This window comes from Tuber melanosporum (genome assembly GCF_000151645.1).
Source record: "Tuber melanosporum whole genome shotgun sequence assembly, scaffold_96, strain Mel28".
NCBI classification, from domain to species: domain Eukaryota; kingdom Fungi; phylum Ascomycota; class Pezizomycetes; order Pezizales; family Tuberaceae; genus Tuber; species Tuber melanosporum.
In genome coordinates this window covers 1-13,466 of record NW_003299146.1, presented here as the reverse complement: position 1 = coordinate 13,466, position 13,466 = coordinate 1, and the positions used below count along the sequence as shown (strand labels likewise).

General features: G+C 47.0%; 6 protein-coding genes; 3 read left to right on the top strand and 3 right to left on the bottom strand.

Annotated features, from left to right (window-relative positions):
• The first annotated feature begins 3,144 nt into the window (after positions 1 to 3,144).
• Positions 3,145 to 4,462, top strand: GSTUM_00012089001 (uncharacterized protein). XM_002842339.2 has 3 exons: positions 3,145 to 3,614; positions 3,681 to 3,862; positions 3,913 to 4,462. The coding sequence occupies exons 1-3, from the start codon at positions 3,328 to 3,330 to the stop codon at positions 4,314 to 4,316; spliced, it is 873 nt and encodes a 290-aa protein (XP_002842385.1). The 5' UTR covers positions 3,145 to 3,327; the 3' UTR covers positions 4,317 to 4,462.
• A 704-nt stretch (positions 4,463 to 5,166) lies between these two features.
• GSTUM_00012088001 (uncharacterized protein) lies at positions 5,167 to 7,497 on the top strand. XM_002842338.2 has 6 exons: positions 5,167 to 5,471; positions 5,539 to 5,571; positions 5,682 to 5,744; positions 5,807 to 5,838; positions 5,892 to 5,911; positions 5,967 to 7,497. The coding sequence occupies exons 1-6, from the start codon at positions 5,436 to 5,438 to the stop codon at positions 7,094 to 7,096; spliced, it is 1,314 nt and encodes a 437-aa protein (XP_002842384.1). The 5' UTR covers positions 5,167 to 5,435; the 3' UTR covers positions 7,097 to 7,497.
• Positions 7,498 to 8,633: 1,136 nt separating this feature from the next.
• Positions 8,634 to 10,915, top strand: GSTUM_00012087001 (uncharacterized protein). XM_002842337.2 has 5 exons: positions 8,634 to 8,736; positions 8,822 to 8,909; positions 8,983 to 9,221; positions 9,294 to 10,535; positions 10,614 to 10,915. The coding sequence occupies exons 1-5, from the start codon at positions 8,668 to 8,670 to the stop codon at positions 10,695 to 10,697; spliced, it is 1,722 nt and encodes a 573-aa protein (XP_002842383.1). The 5' UTR covers positions 8,634 to 8,667; the 3' UTR covers positions 10,698 to 10,915.
• Positions 10,916 to 10,919: 4 nt separating this feature from the next.
• Positions 10,920 to 11,209, bottom strand: GSTUM_00012086001 (uncharacterized protein; the record flags this gene model as incomplete). XM_002842336.2 has 1 exon in its annotated part: positions 10,920 to 11,209. The coding sequence occupies one exon, from the start codon at positions 11,207 to 11,209 to the stop codon at positions 10,970 to 10,972; it is 240 nt and encodes a 79-aa protein (XP_002842382.1). The 3' UTR covers positions 10,920 to 10,969.
• A 27-nt stretch (positions 11,210 to 11,236) lies between these two features.
• On the bottom strand, positions 11,237 to 12,728 carry GSTUM_00012085001 (uncharacterized protein). XM_002842335.2 has 6 exons: positions 12,593 to 12,728; positions 12,363 to 12,466; positions 12,215 to 12,254; positions 12,046 to 12,111; positions 11,437 to 11,736; positions 11,237 to 11,375 (listed from the first exon to the last, which is right to left on the bottom strand). The coding sequence occupies exons 1-6, from the start codon at positions 12,609 to 12,611 to the stop codon at positions 11,335 to 11,337; spliced, it is 570 nt and encodes a 189-aa protein (XP_002842381.1). The 5' UTR covers positions 12,612 to 12,728; the 3' UTR covers positions 11,237 to 11,334.
• A 316-nt stretch (positions 12,729 to 13,044) lies between these two features.
• GSTUM_00012084001 (uncharacterized protein) lies at positions 13,045 to 13,435 on the bottom strand (the record flags this gene model as incomplete). XM_002842334.2 has 1 exon in its annotated part: positions 13,045 to 13,435. A coding segment is annotated over one exon (333 nt), but the record flags the coding sequence as incomplete, so codon positions are not given.
• Positions 13,436 to 13,466: the final 31 nt, after the last annotated feature.

Genomic DNA, 13,466 nt, shown 5'->3' with positions numbered 1-13,466 from the left:
CAAGAAGATTCCTTACCTGAAAGACCACCCCTCCCACTAACTACATGTAGCCAACAGAAACAAAGTCCAACAAGTAAGGCAGAAAAGCATAGGGAAAAAAGCTTTATCCCATAAACTACTAGACCTGTGAGGGTCATAAAAGAAAATAACAACTGTCCACTGAACCTGTTACGTAGAGACAACCTGATAGAGTTCAATATTATCTCAGTCCACTAAAACTCGTTTCTGTAGACAGTGATTGTCTAGGAAGGCTCAGACTTTACTTGTTTCGTTTATGACTACTAAAAGTAAAGTAAAATAGGTAGAATAGAATTTAAATTGTAAAAACAATATTATATTATTAAGGTCTCTTCTCCGTTGCTTGATGATGTCTAAAGCTTGGGAGGCACTTCAATATTTATATTCCATGTCTGAGTGTTAGTGGACTACATCTATTTATTATACAACTATGTACCTCTCTGATTATAACTCACAATGACAGGTATTCTTGAAAGGTGCAAATACCAGGAGACTCTGAAAATCACCACACCCTCTTTGGTAATTACAATATAACTAACTGGGAACCATACTGTTCCCAATCGTAATTATCTGATCATTAAAGTCTTTAGACTTATGTCCTTGTTCTTAAGTCAAACTGAGTCGGTCCCAATTGTCTTCACCATTGATGAAATGATCAGTTGTATCTACGGATTGTATTAAGAAGGTAGTCATAATCACAATCTTTCTAGATCACCTAACTTCAAACCTTCATAACTCCTGACCCAACTAATAGATATCTTCCGAAAGACTTCCTACTAATTCGCAGGAAGCTATTCTACTAGATTGACTAAAAGTCCATCAGTCAGCAATCTTTGGATGCTCTGGATAACAGAGTTTCAATCACTGTTGTAGTATTGAGAGTCATCCCTGCAGCTACAATGTATTCCGAAACCTAGTTGTAACACTCTGTAAAGTCCCTTGGCTGCTATGGTACTGTCTTTCAGAGTTCTAAACTCTTCTGGGTATTGTAGGGTAGATGTGAATGTATTGGTCTCTCGTTGAGATTTTTTATCATTCAATACCATCTCTTTGTACTAAAATGACCTATTACTTATAGCCCATACTAAAGGTGTTTCATATTTGAAGCCTAGTAATTCTCTAAGTAGTTGACCAATTTACTCTATTCCACTTCCCAGACCTCACCGAATATCTCCTCACATATATCCTGTGAATAGGATCCAGTCAGATAGACAGTGGCGCTGTATATGGTATTATTCAAACATCCTCAATTCTGTGGCATTATAGTCACAGGATGCAACTGAGATCAATATGTATGATGATATGTGGATTCTATAAGGAGGCCAAAGGGGGGTGTTAGAGACCAGGGATTCTGATTCTGAGCGAGGTTAGCCTACTTAGAGTGATTCCTAGGTATCGGATCCCGGTATTCCTAACAGAACAACCAGATTGCCATGTATGAAGAACTACCACAGAAGTGAGTAGCTGGCAAACAGTACTAAGGTCAGATACCCCCAACCAGCTGAGACACTGATATAGTAGAATACCACAACCTACCAATCAAGAACAGGAGCCGCAGTGCCAGGCCCAAAGAGTAGATGTATTAGTAGAAGGGATGCCGTCCAGCAGTAGGATGCTAGTCAAAGATCAACTGTGGGAAAGCAGTAGGCCAAAAAGCCCCGGAATACCACATGGAGGAGTGAGAAGGTAGTAGAGTACTAGCCAAAGAGGTAAGGTAGTAGGATGCAAGCCGACACAAACAAAGTGGTGAGGTGGAGGGAGGGCTCAAAGTCCCAGAGCAGACCCGACAGTAAACTAAGCCGTTACTGTATCACTGCATCTCTCATGTAGTTCCATGTTCTTGGAGAAATAGCGTCACTTAGTAAAGAAGATCCCACCAGCAGAAAGGAATTAGAAGGGTGAGGGTAGGAAGGTAACAGTAACTTGAACCAAATAATGAAGCGGGTATGATTAAATCTTACCGCAAGACAGACCCTGAAGTTACTAGTTAAGGCGTTCCCCAACAGGGATTGTTCATGTGGGGAGAAAGACTTCTACCACTGCTAGCACCAACTGGAAAAGAAGAGAGGAAGCCAACTATACCAAAGCTAAGTGAGCCCCCAAGTAAGACAGGACTACTGAGCAAGGCCCAGATAACCTTCCCATCAAGCGAACAGAGAACAAGCCAGGCAAACGCAGGAGAGACTGTTGAAGAGAAACCATACTCCTAGGCAGGAACCATCAAGGGAGTAGAGGGAAGGGTGAATGGCCCACGATAGTTGACCATGGTGTTGTCAAACTATGTAGGAGGAAAATAGGGGCAATAAAGTGTGCTATACTGGAGGTCACTGGATCTCACTATTTATACAGACACCTCACCCAATCCTAACCCTGTGTGACTCATACCTTTACATCACCATATCTTATGACTTACAATCATGAGTCATGTGATATCCTCAACTGACTCATATGAATCAACTGCGCAACATACCTAAACCAATCATAATCCTTATACCAAGTCATGTGTGCTAAGTGCATCACATGCATGAGACTCATGACTCATATTTATGAGTCACGCGCAAAAGTCATAACATCATATGACTCACAAGCATAAGTCATGTGAAAACCTTTGTTCCATCTCATCAATCTGTCATATCACAATCCGGTTTGTGACAGCCTAGGAGGGTTGCTGCTGTTTTAGATGCAAAGGAATGGTGCACAAAGTATTGATTTTTTTATTCTATAATTTCACATGAGAATTTTCTTATATCTATTGAATCTCTAACTAAATTTTCACTTCATTCTAGGTAGTTGTGATTGCCTAGGTAGTAAATTTATAGTGGTGGTGGAGTTGCGGTTGCATCGCCGGACGAAACGATTTGACCTGGTACTTTATCAACGAACCCCAGTCTGAAGCCGATCCTCAACCTTCCAGATGCGCCGTTACCAACAGAGTTAACTCACTGTAATAGCAAGTTTTTTCGGTAAAAATTTCCAAACGGCGAAAATGAATTGTTGCACCTAACGCCGACCGGGAAAACCTTAAACCTCAAGCCTCTATTGCCTAACGCCGATGATGCATCGGAAAGAAATGATCTTCGAGCTTGTACCATGAAGGTGTGACAAACGTCTTGTAGGGGATGACGTCTGAATAATTTGGGTCGAGAATTTGAAGAGATAAATACTGTAGAGGTTTAATTGCTGAATCCTTCCCTTCCCACAGACAATAAAATACCCGAAGGCCAATTTAATGCTCATAAACACGACTTCTACCACCTCTGTTTTTGCTTGAGCCTTTCATTACTCTACAAAACAACCCTTCATTTCGAAATGGCCGCTCCAAGAGTCTGGCTTGTCACCGGGACTTCCTCCGGTTTCGGAAACGAACTCGTCCACACCATCCTCAAAAACGGTCATAAAGTCGTCGCGGCGGGAAGGAATACTTCGAGATTGACCTCTCTGAAGGAGGCCGGCGCTGCGACTACCAAGATCGACCAGAACGAGCCCTTAGATATACTCAGGAAGCAGGTTGAGGACGCCATTACTATTTATGGACACATCGATGTTATCGTCTTGAACGCAGCTTATGTCACTACGGGAACTTTGGAGGAGCGAACGTATGTACTAATTCTACCCTACAAGTTGAATTAGAAGTAAGAGCTAATTTGGACGTGATGGCGTAGGCCCGAAGAATCGCTCGCACAATACCATACAAACGTCTTCGGCATCCTAAACCTCTACCGCGCCATCCTTCCGCACTTTCGAGTACGAAAGGCCGGTATTATTGCCACAGTCGGTAGCATGGGAGCTTCAATGACAGATCCTCTCATTGGTCTTTATCACTCTTCCAAAGCCGCTGTCAGAAGTACCCCCCCTACTCCACCCCTCAATTGCCAACTTACTGATATGGCCCAGACCTCTCCCTCACCCTCGACAATGAAGTAAAGCCCTTTGGCATAAAAACTTGCCTGATCGAACCCGGATACTTCCGCACAAACCTCCTCTCCTCAGGGACATCATTCCAGCTCCCAGAAACCAAGATCGAAGCCTACGCTGAGATCAACGAGAAAACAAAGACATTCCTCACCGAGCGGGACAGAAAACAAAGTGGAGACCCCAAGAGGGGTGCTCAGGTCATCTTTGATGTCCTCACCAGCTCAGGATGCGCAAGGGGGAGGGAAGTTCCCAAGACGCTTGCTCTCGGAAGTGATGCTGTCAAGTGCATCATTGGCAGCAACGAGGAGTTCAACAAGAGGGTCGAAGAATGGAAGTCCGTCAGCGAGAGCACGGATTTCCCGAAGGAGGAGCAGCATTATTAAATGGAGACCTTTTGGGGCGCAATATCCGGTTGTAATTGCTGGAGTTGTGCCGCAGCTTTTCTCTAGTGTTAGAATTTCAATTATATTTTTCTTCCGGGACCTCGAAGTCGTCGTTTGGAAGCATTTATCTCACCCATGATCACTCACATCGTCCATCACGTGAGAAACTCGCTTAAATGCCAAGAAACCCCAGATCTCTCCGGAGATCTCCCAAACATCAATTCCCCAGATCAGTTCTATTAATGAGAGGGGTGACATGTGCGGAAAGACTCCCGGTGTTTTAACCCTCAAGTTGTGCATTGCAAGAAACCCAACAAGTCATGGCAAGTAGTCGGAGATTGGTCCCTCCGAGTGGGGATTTCAACCGGGGGTTCTTTCTACCGGTGATTATTGAGGCCCCAGGAAAGGTGGGAGGGGTAAGCCACTTTAGCCAAGCAGAAAGCTCTCGCTTTCTTCTTTCTTTTAAGCACAGGCTTCAGCGGGTAATCTATGATTCCCCCGTCCCGCGTGATACGAGGTGAGAATTCATGAGGGAGACAACCTCCACTGTCTTCCATAAGCCTTGCTCAGGGCAATGGATGCTATACAAAAATCAAAGAATAAACACAGTCTACCCAATTACGCCTGCCAACTAACCCAATTTGCACAGCCAACGAAAACCCCAGAATCAGGAAAGCCAGCGCTATCAAAATGGGGCTCCGTGATCTAGATTACAATGAACATACTATAAGTGAGCTTACGTAGATTGGTTGGCTCGGCAGCGGCTTAGACCCTTGGTGATCTTGGCCTGTTTTTCGGGCTCCGTACTCTCCTTCCTTCTCTTCTCTTTTTGTAATCCATTCCGGATCGTATCACTCACTGCTCACCACTTTTCGTCATCCCCCCCTCCAATCTCGCCTCCTCCGGCCCTGGAATTCGTTTCTACAAAGAAAGAAAAAAAATCGCCGGATAGCCAGATCTCCGCTTTCTCTCGCCCCCCACTCTCAACCCTACTCTTCCTCCCTACCCACCCCCCAAAACGACCGATTTACAAACCCCGAGTACCATACACCCCGACTACTTCCTCTGTCATTACTCCTTCCTTTGCAACCCATTGTTCGCGACCACCATTTGCCCGCCATGAGTTGGAAAGGGTTTCAGCGGAGTGTCGTTCGGGTAGGCTCTTCTTGGGCAAACTCTTGGATAAATGAAGGAAGTTCGAAGGCTAACGGGAGGAGTGTAGGCGCCGCAATCGATTAAACAGAAATTCAATATGGTATGACGGTTCTTGATGATTATGATGATGATGATTCTTGCTTTCTTATATATATATTTTAAACAAGTATATCGCTCGGTTGGTCCGTTGTGGTTAACGAGGGAGTTTAGGGTGAAGTTACGAAAGATGCGATCTACCTAGATGCAGAGAGACAATTCGATGAGCTAGAAAAGGTTTGTTTGAAGCTATGATGTTAGCTTTGCGAAGTGGCATACTGAGGTATGTCGTATTATAGGAAACGAAGAAGCTCCATGATGAATCGAAAAAGTAAGTTGTTCTGGATCCTTCGCCGTTGTGGGCTGTTCTGATTTGTCGTCTAGGTATTTTGATGCTATTAATGGTATGCAATAGATAACCTACCAAGTTTAGCTAAATGGGTTACTAATGAGCCTTAGGCATGCTGGATCACCAAATCGAATTCTCAAAGTCCATTGCTGAAATATACAAACCGATCTCTGGCCGAGTGTCGGATCCGGATTCGATCAAGATTGAGGGAAACCCTGAGGGTATCCGGGCTTGCGAGGAGTATGAAGCTATCGTCAACGACCTCAAGGTTACCCTGCAACCAGAGCTCGAAATGATCGAGACACGAATAATTCGACCGGCTGATGAGCTCATGGAGATTATCAAGGTTATTCGAAAGACGGCTTTGAAGCGCGACCACAAGCAACTAGATTACGACCGCCACCGGGCGAGTCTCAAGAAGCTTCAGGATAAGAAGGATAAAACGCTCAAGGATGAGAAGGCAATGTACAAGATGGAGGGGGATGTGGAGCTAGCAACGCAGGAGTTCGACTACTACAATGAGCTTCTTAAGACGGAGCTTCCAAAGCTCTTCATGCTCGAAAGAGAGTTTATTCAGCCTCTGTTCCAGAGTTTCTACTACATGCAATTGAACGTGTTCTACACTCTTCACGAGAGGATGCAAGGAATCAACATTGGTTATTTTGACCTCACTCTCGATGTTGAGGCAGCTTTTGAGAAGAAACGCGACGGTGTCCAAGAGCGAGCAGAAGCCCTTGCCATAGTCCGTTTCAAGACAACCGGTCAGCGCGCTTCGAAACCGAACCCCAAGTTCCAGAAATTTGGCAAATCAGATACAGCTTCGGTGACGTCACGACGGACAACATCCCTGGACATGTCACGTACTGCTGACGACGCTACAGGAACCCCACCACCGCCCTATACATCAACTGGTATCCCCGCATCAACCGAGGAAAAAGACTTTTTACGCCCTGCTGCCGCTACCGGTGTCGCGAGAAGCAACTCTACCGGGACAAACTACTCAGTAGTAGGCAAGAAGGCTCCTCCCCCACCCAGACCGAAGCCAAAGAACTTGAGCGTTGAACCCGAGAAGGCGCCGGCTCTGTACGACTATGAGGCACAAGCAGATGGGGATCTGAGCTTCAACACCGGGGACGTCATTGAAATCGTGCAGAGGACCAGTAACGAGAATGAATGGTGGACCGGAAAGCTGCATGGCAGAACAGGACAGTTTCCGGGAAATTATGTCAAGTTGAAATAATTACCTGTCTATCCTTTGTCTTGTGATGTATTGGTGAAGGTTCCCCCCCTTTTTTTTTCTAGAAATGGTTGCGGTTTCTTTCTTCCTCTTCCTCCTCTTTTCTTACTCTCTTCTTTTTTTAACCTTATATTGTAAAAATGAGCCTCAAGAATTTTTTTTCCCTCCTCCATTTATATTTGATCGTTGAGGGTGTGTTTTTGGTATATCGCATCGTATGGGGGAGGGGTTGGTTATGCCTTTTTTGACTACTACTCTACTTTTCCTTTCTTTCCTTTTTCTATCCTTTATTAACTCTTATAGTTTAGAGGGGCGATTCTTTTATATGTATGTATTATGGAGGCGAGAGGTCAGAGGGGTCTGAAGTAGTTTACATAGTGGAATGGAATGGAGTTTTACAAGTATTTTCGAGAATGGTTGTTTTTCCGGAATATATCCGAGTGAGAGAGGGTGATCATGTTTTGTTTAATACGGTACGGTACTCCGGGACTGATTGGGTTGTTCAACCACGGTAGAAAATTAGAACCCACGACACAGCATTGGAGAAATACCGTATCTAACTCTTGGAATCCTGACTCGTGAATTTCTACCCACAGCAAGCTTAAATCTATGATACTTCCACCTCAAACCACACCAAACAAAAAAAACTTTAATGAGGCTCTTAACCTACCCGCATTACTGGTAACCCCCGGTATTAGGGCTATACCCGCATCCGGTACCTTATGGCAAATAAGAGCATGATATCTCCTCCCCGCATGCAAAACCACAAACAACCACCGACCTCCTTCTTCTCTCCCTCTTTCATCCATCTCTTTGATCCCCCCCCCAGCTCACCAACCAACCAACAGCCCACACACCAGACCATACAGGTATGCTCCCCTCTTTCTTCTCCCCATATTTCTCCCTCACAGGCAGTAAGAGGAGGTAAAAAAATTCCATGATGATACTTCGCAAAAAAAATATGATAGGAAGAGTCCCAGCATTTCGACATTTTTAAAGAGGCGCTTCAAGGCGCTTTCTTTTCTTGATCGGGGGTGCGGTGAGGATGATGCAGGGGTACTGAGAATTTGGGGAAAAACTTGGATCGGAGAGCTTGTTTTTAGGGGGAGTCGGGTTGAATGGGAGTGCTAACTGAGTGGGTGTGAAGATTTAGTCTAGGTTGGGGTAAGGTGGTCTGCCGGTATCAAGCAAGAGGGTGCGCTTGAGCATAGTAGGGTTTCTGCTGTGAATGGGAAGGAAGGAAGGATGGGGGATTAAGTTAGGATGTATTCTACTACTGCTAATAAGAATATCTTCTTTCCTCCTGTCTTTAGTGAGGTCTAATGTCGTGTCTTACCTCTGATACTTGTATTGTACCTTTGTGCGACAATACTTTAGAAAATCCACTGCCCAACTCTCGTATACTCGAGTACTCGAGTACCGTATTGTAAGGGGTCGGCCAAATCCAAGTCTTGGCGTGCACGTAACCACCTTCAATCCAAACATCAAGGTGTCTTGCCTTCACCCCCATCTTCCACTTCTACTCTGCACTACACAAACACTGCAAAGCTCCCACCCATGCTTCAAAGGCTATTATGACGACCCCCATAAACCACAAGCTAACACCGCAAGTCCAGCAGTGGCTTCACCGTGTCATCGCTCCTGTAAGTTATAAAAACCAACCAATCACTCCTCCATCCATCCCCCGCCCGGAAGGGGGAAAAGCTAACGCTTGGTCTGGGATAACAGGAATATGCAGATCCGCAGAGAGCTTACAACGATATTGCTACAGCGTTGTTTAATACCCCGTCTTTATCGCCTAGAACGGATGTCTATAGTATGCTTCCCCCTCCCCCATCCCCCTCCCGATATATCTCGACCCGTGCTGATACCTAGGGGATATGGAAAAGCCCACGAAGACGGCCGCCCAGAGCTCCTCATCCAGCTCTACGGGACAATACCCGTCCTCTTTAGGGGCGCAACATATAACATCCCATTGACCATCTGGCTACCGCATACGTACCCCCGCCAACCCCCGATGGCATTCGTAACGCCAGCCAAGGACATGCTGATTCGTCCCGGGAACCACGTTGACCCTAGCGGGAGGTGTTACCATCCTTACCTGGCGAATTGGATTAATTACTCTGATGTATGTTTGCCATTCACTCTCATTCCACACCCTTGCTTTTACCCGTTGGGAGGAGGGAGCTGACGGGGGTAGAGATCGAATATTGTGGATTTATGCGATGTTTTGAGGGGGGTGTTTGGTAGGGAACCGCCGGTTTACTCGAAGACTGCACCGCCCGTGGTTAAGCCTGCAGAGGAAGCACCTCCGCCTTTACCGCCACTACCAGAGGAGTTGGTGGGGAGAGCGGGGGGTTCGGCAACGCCTGCGCCGGCAAGTGTTGGGACGCCAGTTGGGCCACCGCCATTGCCACCATTGCCGAGAGAGATAGCTAGTGGGTCGCCGGGTTTGGGTGTGGGGGGGAGGTTTCCAGGTCATCAAAGTCCTCCACCTCCACCACTTCCTCCGGTGCCGGTACCGGCGCATCTTAACGCTCAGCAACACCAGCGGCAGAGACCGCCACCGCCAGGGGAGGATATGAATGAACAAGGGAGGGGCCCGCCGGGAGGGTATACCGGTGGAGGACCACCCCCCCCTCCACTACCTCCAGTTTCACATAGGGCGTCCGGAACCCCACAGCTTCAAGTTCCACCATATAACCCACCTGGAAGTGTAGGCCCATACCCCCCCCCTTCCTTCCGCCAGAACATGTTCCCCCCTCCCCCGCCACCTCCCCCTCACCCACCAATACCCCACACCCACCGCCAGCAGTACTCCCCGCAAACCTCTACACCACCACCAACGCAAACCTACCACCACCCACCCCAGCACTACCACCCACACACACCCTTCTCGCCACACACCAACACCCCGCCTCAACCCCCACCCATAGTAAAACGCCCCGATCCAATAGACATAATGTCCCTCCCCCCCCCTTCCCCCCCTCTCCAGGGCCCGGCGGTAGCCCCCCCACCCCTTCCGCCAAACCCCGAAACCACTCTCCTCCTCACCAAAATCTCCACGTCCCTCCATACCCTCGCCACAGCCTCCCACACAAATCTAACTTCCACGACCCTCCCGCAAGCGGCAACTCAACGCGACTCCCTAACCCGTGCCCAATCACATATGACCCAAGAACTCCAAGACCTCACCCACCTCCACGTTCTCTGCGCCCAAGATGGCGAAATACTGAAGGAGCGCATTGCAGCTGCCGAAGGCGTCATCCATGATGCGGAGAACAGAGAGGTACCCGGCGTTGACGCTGTTGTTGTGGGGCTCACGGTTGTGCACGCGCAATTGTATGAGCTTGTTACGGAGGATAGGGCCATTGAGGATACAATATATGTGCTCGGTAAGGCGTTGGATAGGGAGAGGATTTCTCTGGAGGTTTTTTTGAAGGTATTTGTTCCCCCTTCCCCTCCTGTGCTTGTTTGATTGGTTGGCTGGAGTGGTGTTAATGGATGGGGGCTGGAACAGCATACGAGGACGTTAGCTAGGGAGCAGTTCTTGTTGAGGGCGCTGGTGAAGAAGATTATTGGGCAGATTGGGATTGAGGAGTAAGTTAGGTTAGGTATCACATGGTTTATTCTGGCGAGTGGGTGTATAGTGGGTGCTCGGGGTAAGAATATGCATACACAACTGCAGGTACATGATTCAGACGTGTTACCACAAAAGTTCTTGTTCGGGTTTCGTGCGTGTGGGCAGGCAGGAGAATACCGAGTGAGATTTCATGCTCATATTTTGCGCTTGGTTCGCTGGGGTATAGTATTATATTGCGCAAGGCTCAATCAATCGTGGCATAAATATGCTATTAAACACACAGCATATATCGGTTACAAAAAACGCAAGAAAAAGCCCAAAACGTTAAAAAAAAATAAGAGAATCAAGAAAAAAGCGAAAACACTGTAGGGGGAAAATGCATAAAATAGAGGCATCACTCCCGCGGGTCTTCCCTTCACGTATATATATCCCGAGCCGTATGGAGGAAAGAAACAAATAATTTCATTGCCTGTCGTATAGTGCTGGCTTGCCTCGCGCTGAATATAGGAAATGGCAGACGACCGCGTCCCCATTTCTTGGGGGAAGGAAAAAGAAAAAAATTGGAAAAGAAAGTTTTGATTTTTGCCCTTCATTCCTATCTGTCTTCAATCTACTCCTTCCCCTCAAGACCGCCGGCAACCGGCGCTATTGTGCTGATTTAGACATACTGGGACATCCATCTGAACCCTTCTCCGTAACCTGCTCCAGAACCGATAAGTACCAAAGCTCCTAGAGAACCTAGATAGCGCCTCAGACATACCTTGCCTCTTAACAACCGAGCACATGAAGACCTCAATAGGCCTAATTCCGTCCAACGGGATCTTTCCCTTGCCAGTGGTCTGATATAGTCCGAGTTGGTGTCTCAACTCGTCCTCGGAAATAGCCTCGGGATGATCAATCTTGTTTCCGAGAATGAGGAACGGAACCTTGGATAGGTCCTCCATCGAGAGAAGAGCGTCAAGTTCGGCCTTAGATTCGGCGAGACGCTCATGGTCTTTAGCATCGACCAGGAAGACTATTCCAGATACCTCCGGGAAGTAATCCTTCCAAAGACGGCGAGCTGTTCACACAGAGCCATTCGGCGGTTAGCGATGGGCAAGGGTATGGATGGGGGATTAATGAGAGAAGGATCGAGATGGGGGGCTGAATCGCGAGGGGCGGTGGCGTAGTTATCGGTGATGACGTTGGGTTCTAACAACGAACATGCCAGAGCATCTCATATGCAGACACCGAGGGGAATAATACTCGAGTAAAAGGGAAGGGCGATCACGAGGGGAAGAAAAGAAAAGAAGGAAGGGAAAAAAAACTTGCCTTACAGGCAATATAAAGAGAGATGGGAGCGAAGGAAGGAAAGAACGGAGGGATCTACCTTGCTGATGCCCACCAAGATCAAAGGTTGTGAACTTGACGTTGCCAATGGCCAACTCCTCCGAGGCTGTAACAATAATTCGTCAGAAAGCCGTAAAGCAACCCGGAATAACCTCCTCCTCCCTCGATGCCCCGCAAGACCGTGAAGGAGGGAAGAAAGAAGTGCTTACTGGGATGCAAAGTAGGCTGCAGAATAGCCACACGATCATTCTATACAACACACCCAAACCAATCAGCGTTAGCCAACCAAACGACCAGCACCGCAGACCTCAGGGGTGAATGAAGGAAGGAGAAAGGAAGGGGCCGGAAAATCCTCACCTTAAGCATATGAAGAAGCGTAGTCTTTCCAGCATTATCAAGACCTAGGAATAGAAGCTTCGCATGCTTGTTCATGAGTCCTAGACTGGCGAGAACATCCCAGACTTTATTTTATCGTCGTTGTCGTCAGTCTCGGAGATAGATAGATCGAGGAACAAGGACAGCTAATCCACAAGGCTCTCCCCCTGAAGCAATAGATGAAGGGGAAAAGGAGAAGGAAAGGGACCTACACCAATTTATCATCCACATGTTTTAAAGAATGGAGTTCTCGAGGGGTAGTAAAAATTAGCAGGAGAAAGAAAAGGTCGAGTGTTGAGGTAGACGAGGTAAGCGGGTAGATAGTGTGGAAGGAATGTTGTGTGTTGCGGTAAGTTTTTGGGGCGGGTCTTGGTGGCACGGTATCTTGGGCTTTGGATGTGGGAGAGATTACGGCAACCTGTCAAGATCTGAAGGAAAAAAATGGAGGGACTGCAACGAGCATAAAATGCGGCGGGGGTTTGGCCAGCCACAAGTCAATCTCCTTCCTTCCACCTCAAAATTTTATTAAAAATATAAATACAAAAGTTGAACAAGCAATCCTTATACCGATGATGGCGCGCCGGCAGGGCAATATCCATTCTATTTACAGTATACAACAATACCGGGGGAAAATGCTGCAAGTATTCAGCCTCGAACGAAAATGTTACTGGCGACCCCATTCAATTGATTGATAAAGCTAGGCTACGACTGACTTGAGTTGACTATCCACCTGCATCGTATCCGTCCTCTCCCGCAACAGGTGAATAAGAACAGAAAGTAAAAACCACCCACTCCCATATGACTCCTAGTAAACAAGTGAATATAAATGATAATAGAAAGCGAAGAAAAAAAAGGGTTGAAACAAGAGAGAAAGAAATCAGTTCCGTTCCGTTCTGTCTGTCTGCTGTTATTTCCTCGTTAATGAAAAAGATATCGGGTGACAACCGATAAAAGAGTAAGAAAAAAGAGACCACCTCCCCCGCGATAACTGCTAGAGACAACGCACGAGGCCGAACAATGGAATGAAGCAACTCCCTGGAGTCACCCGTGATGAACTATTCTTATTCTGTGCATGGCGCATTGAAA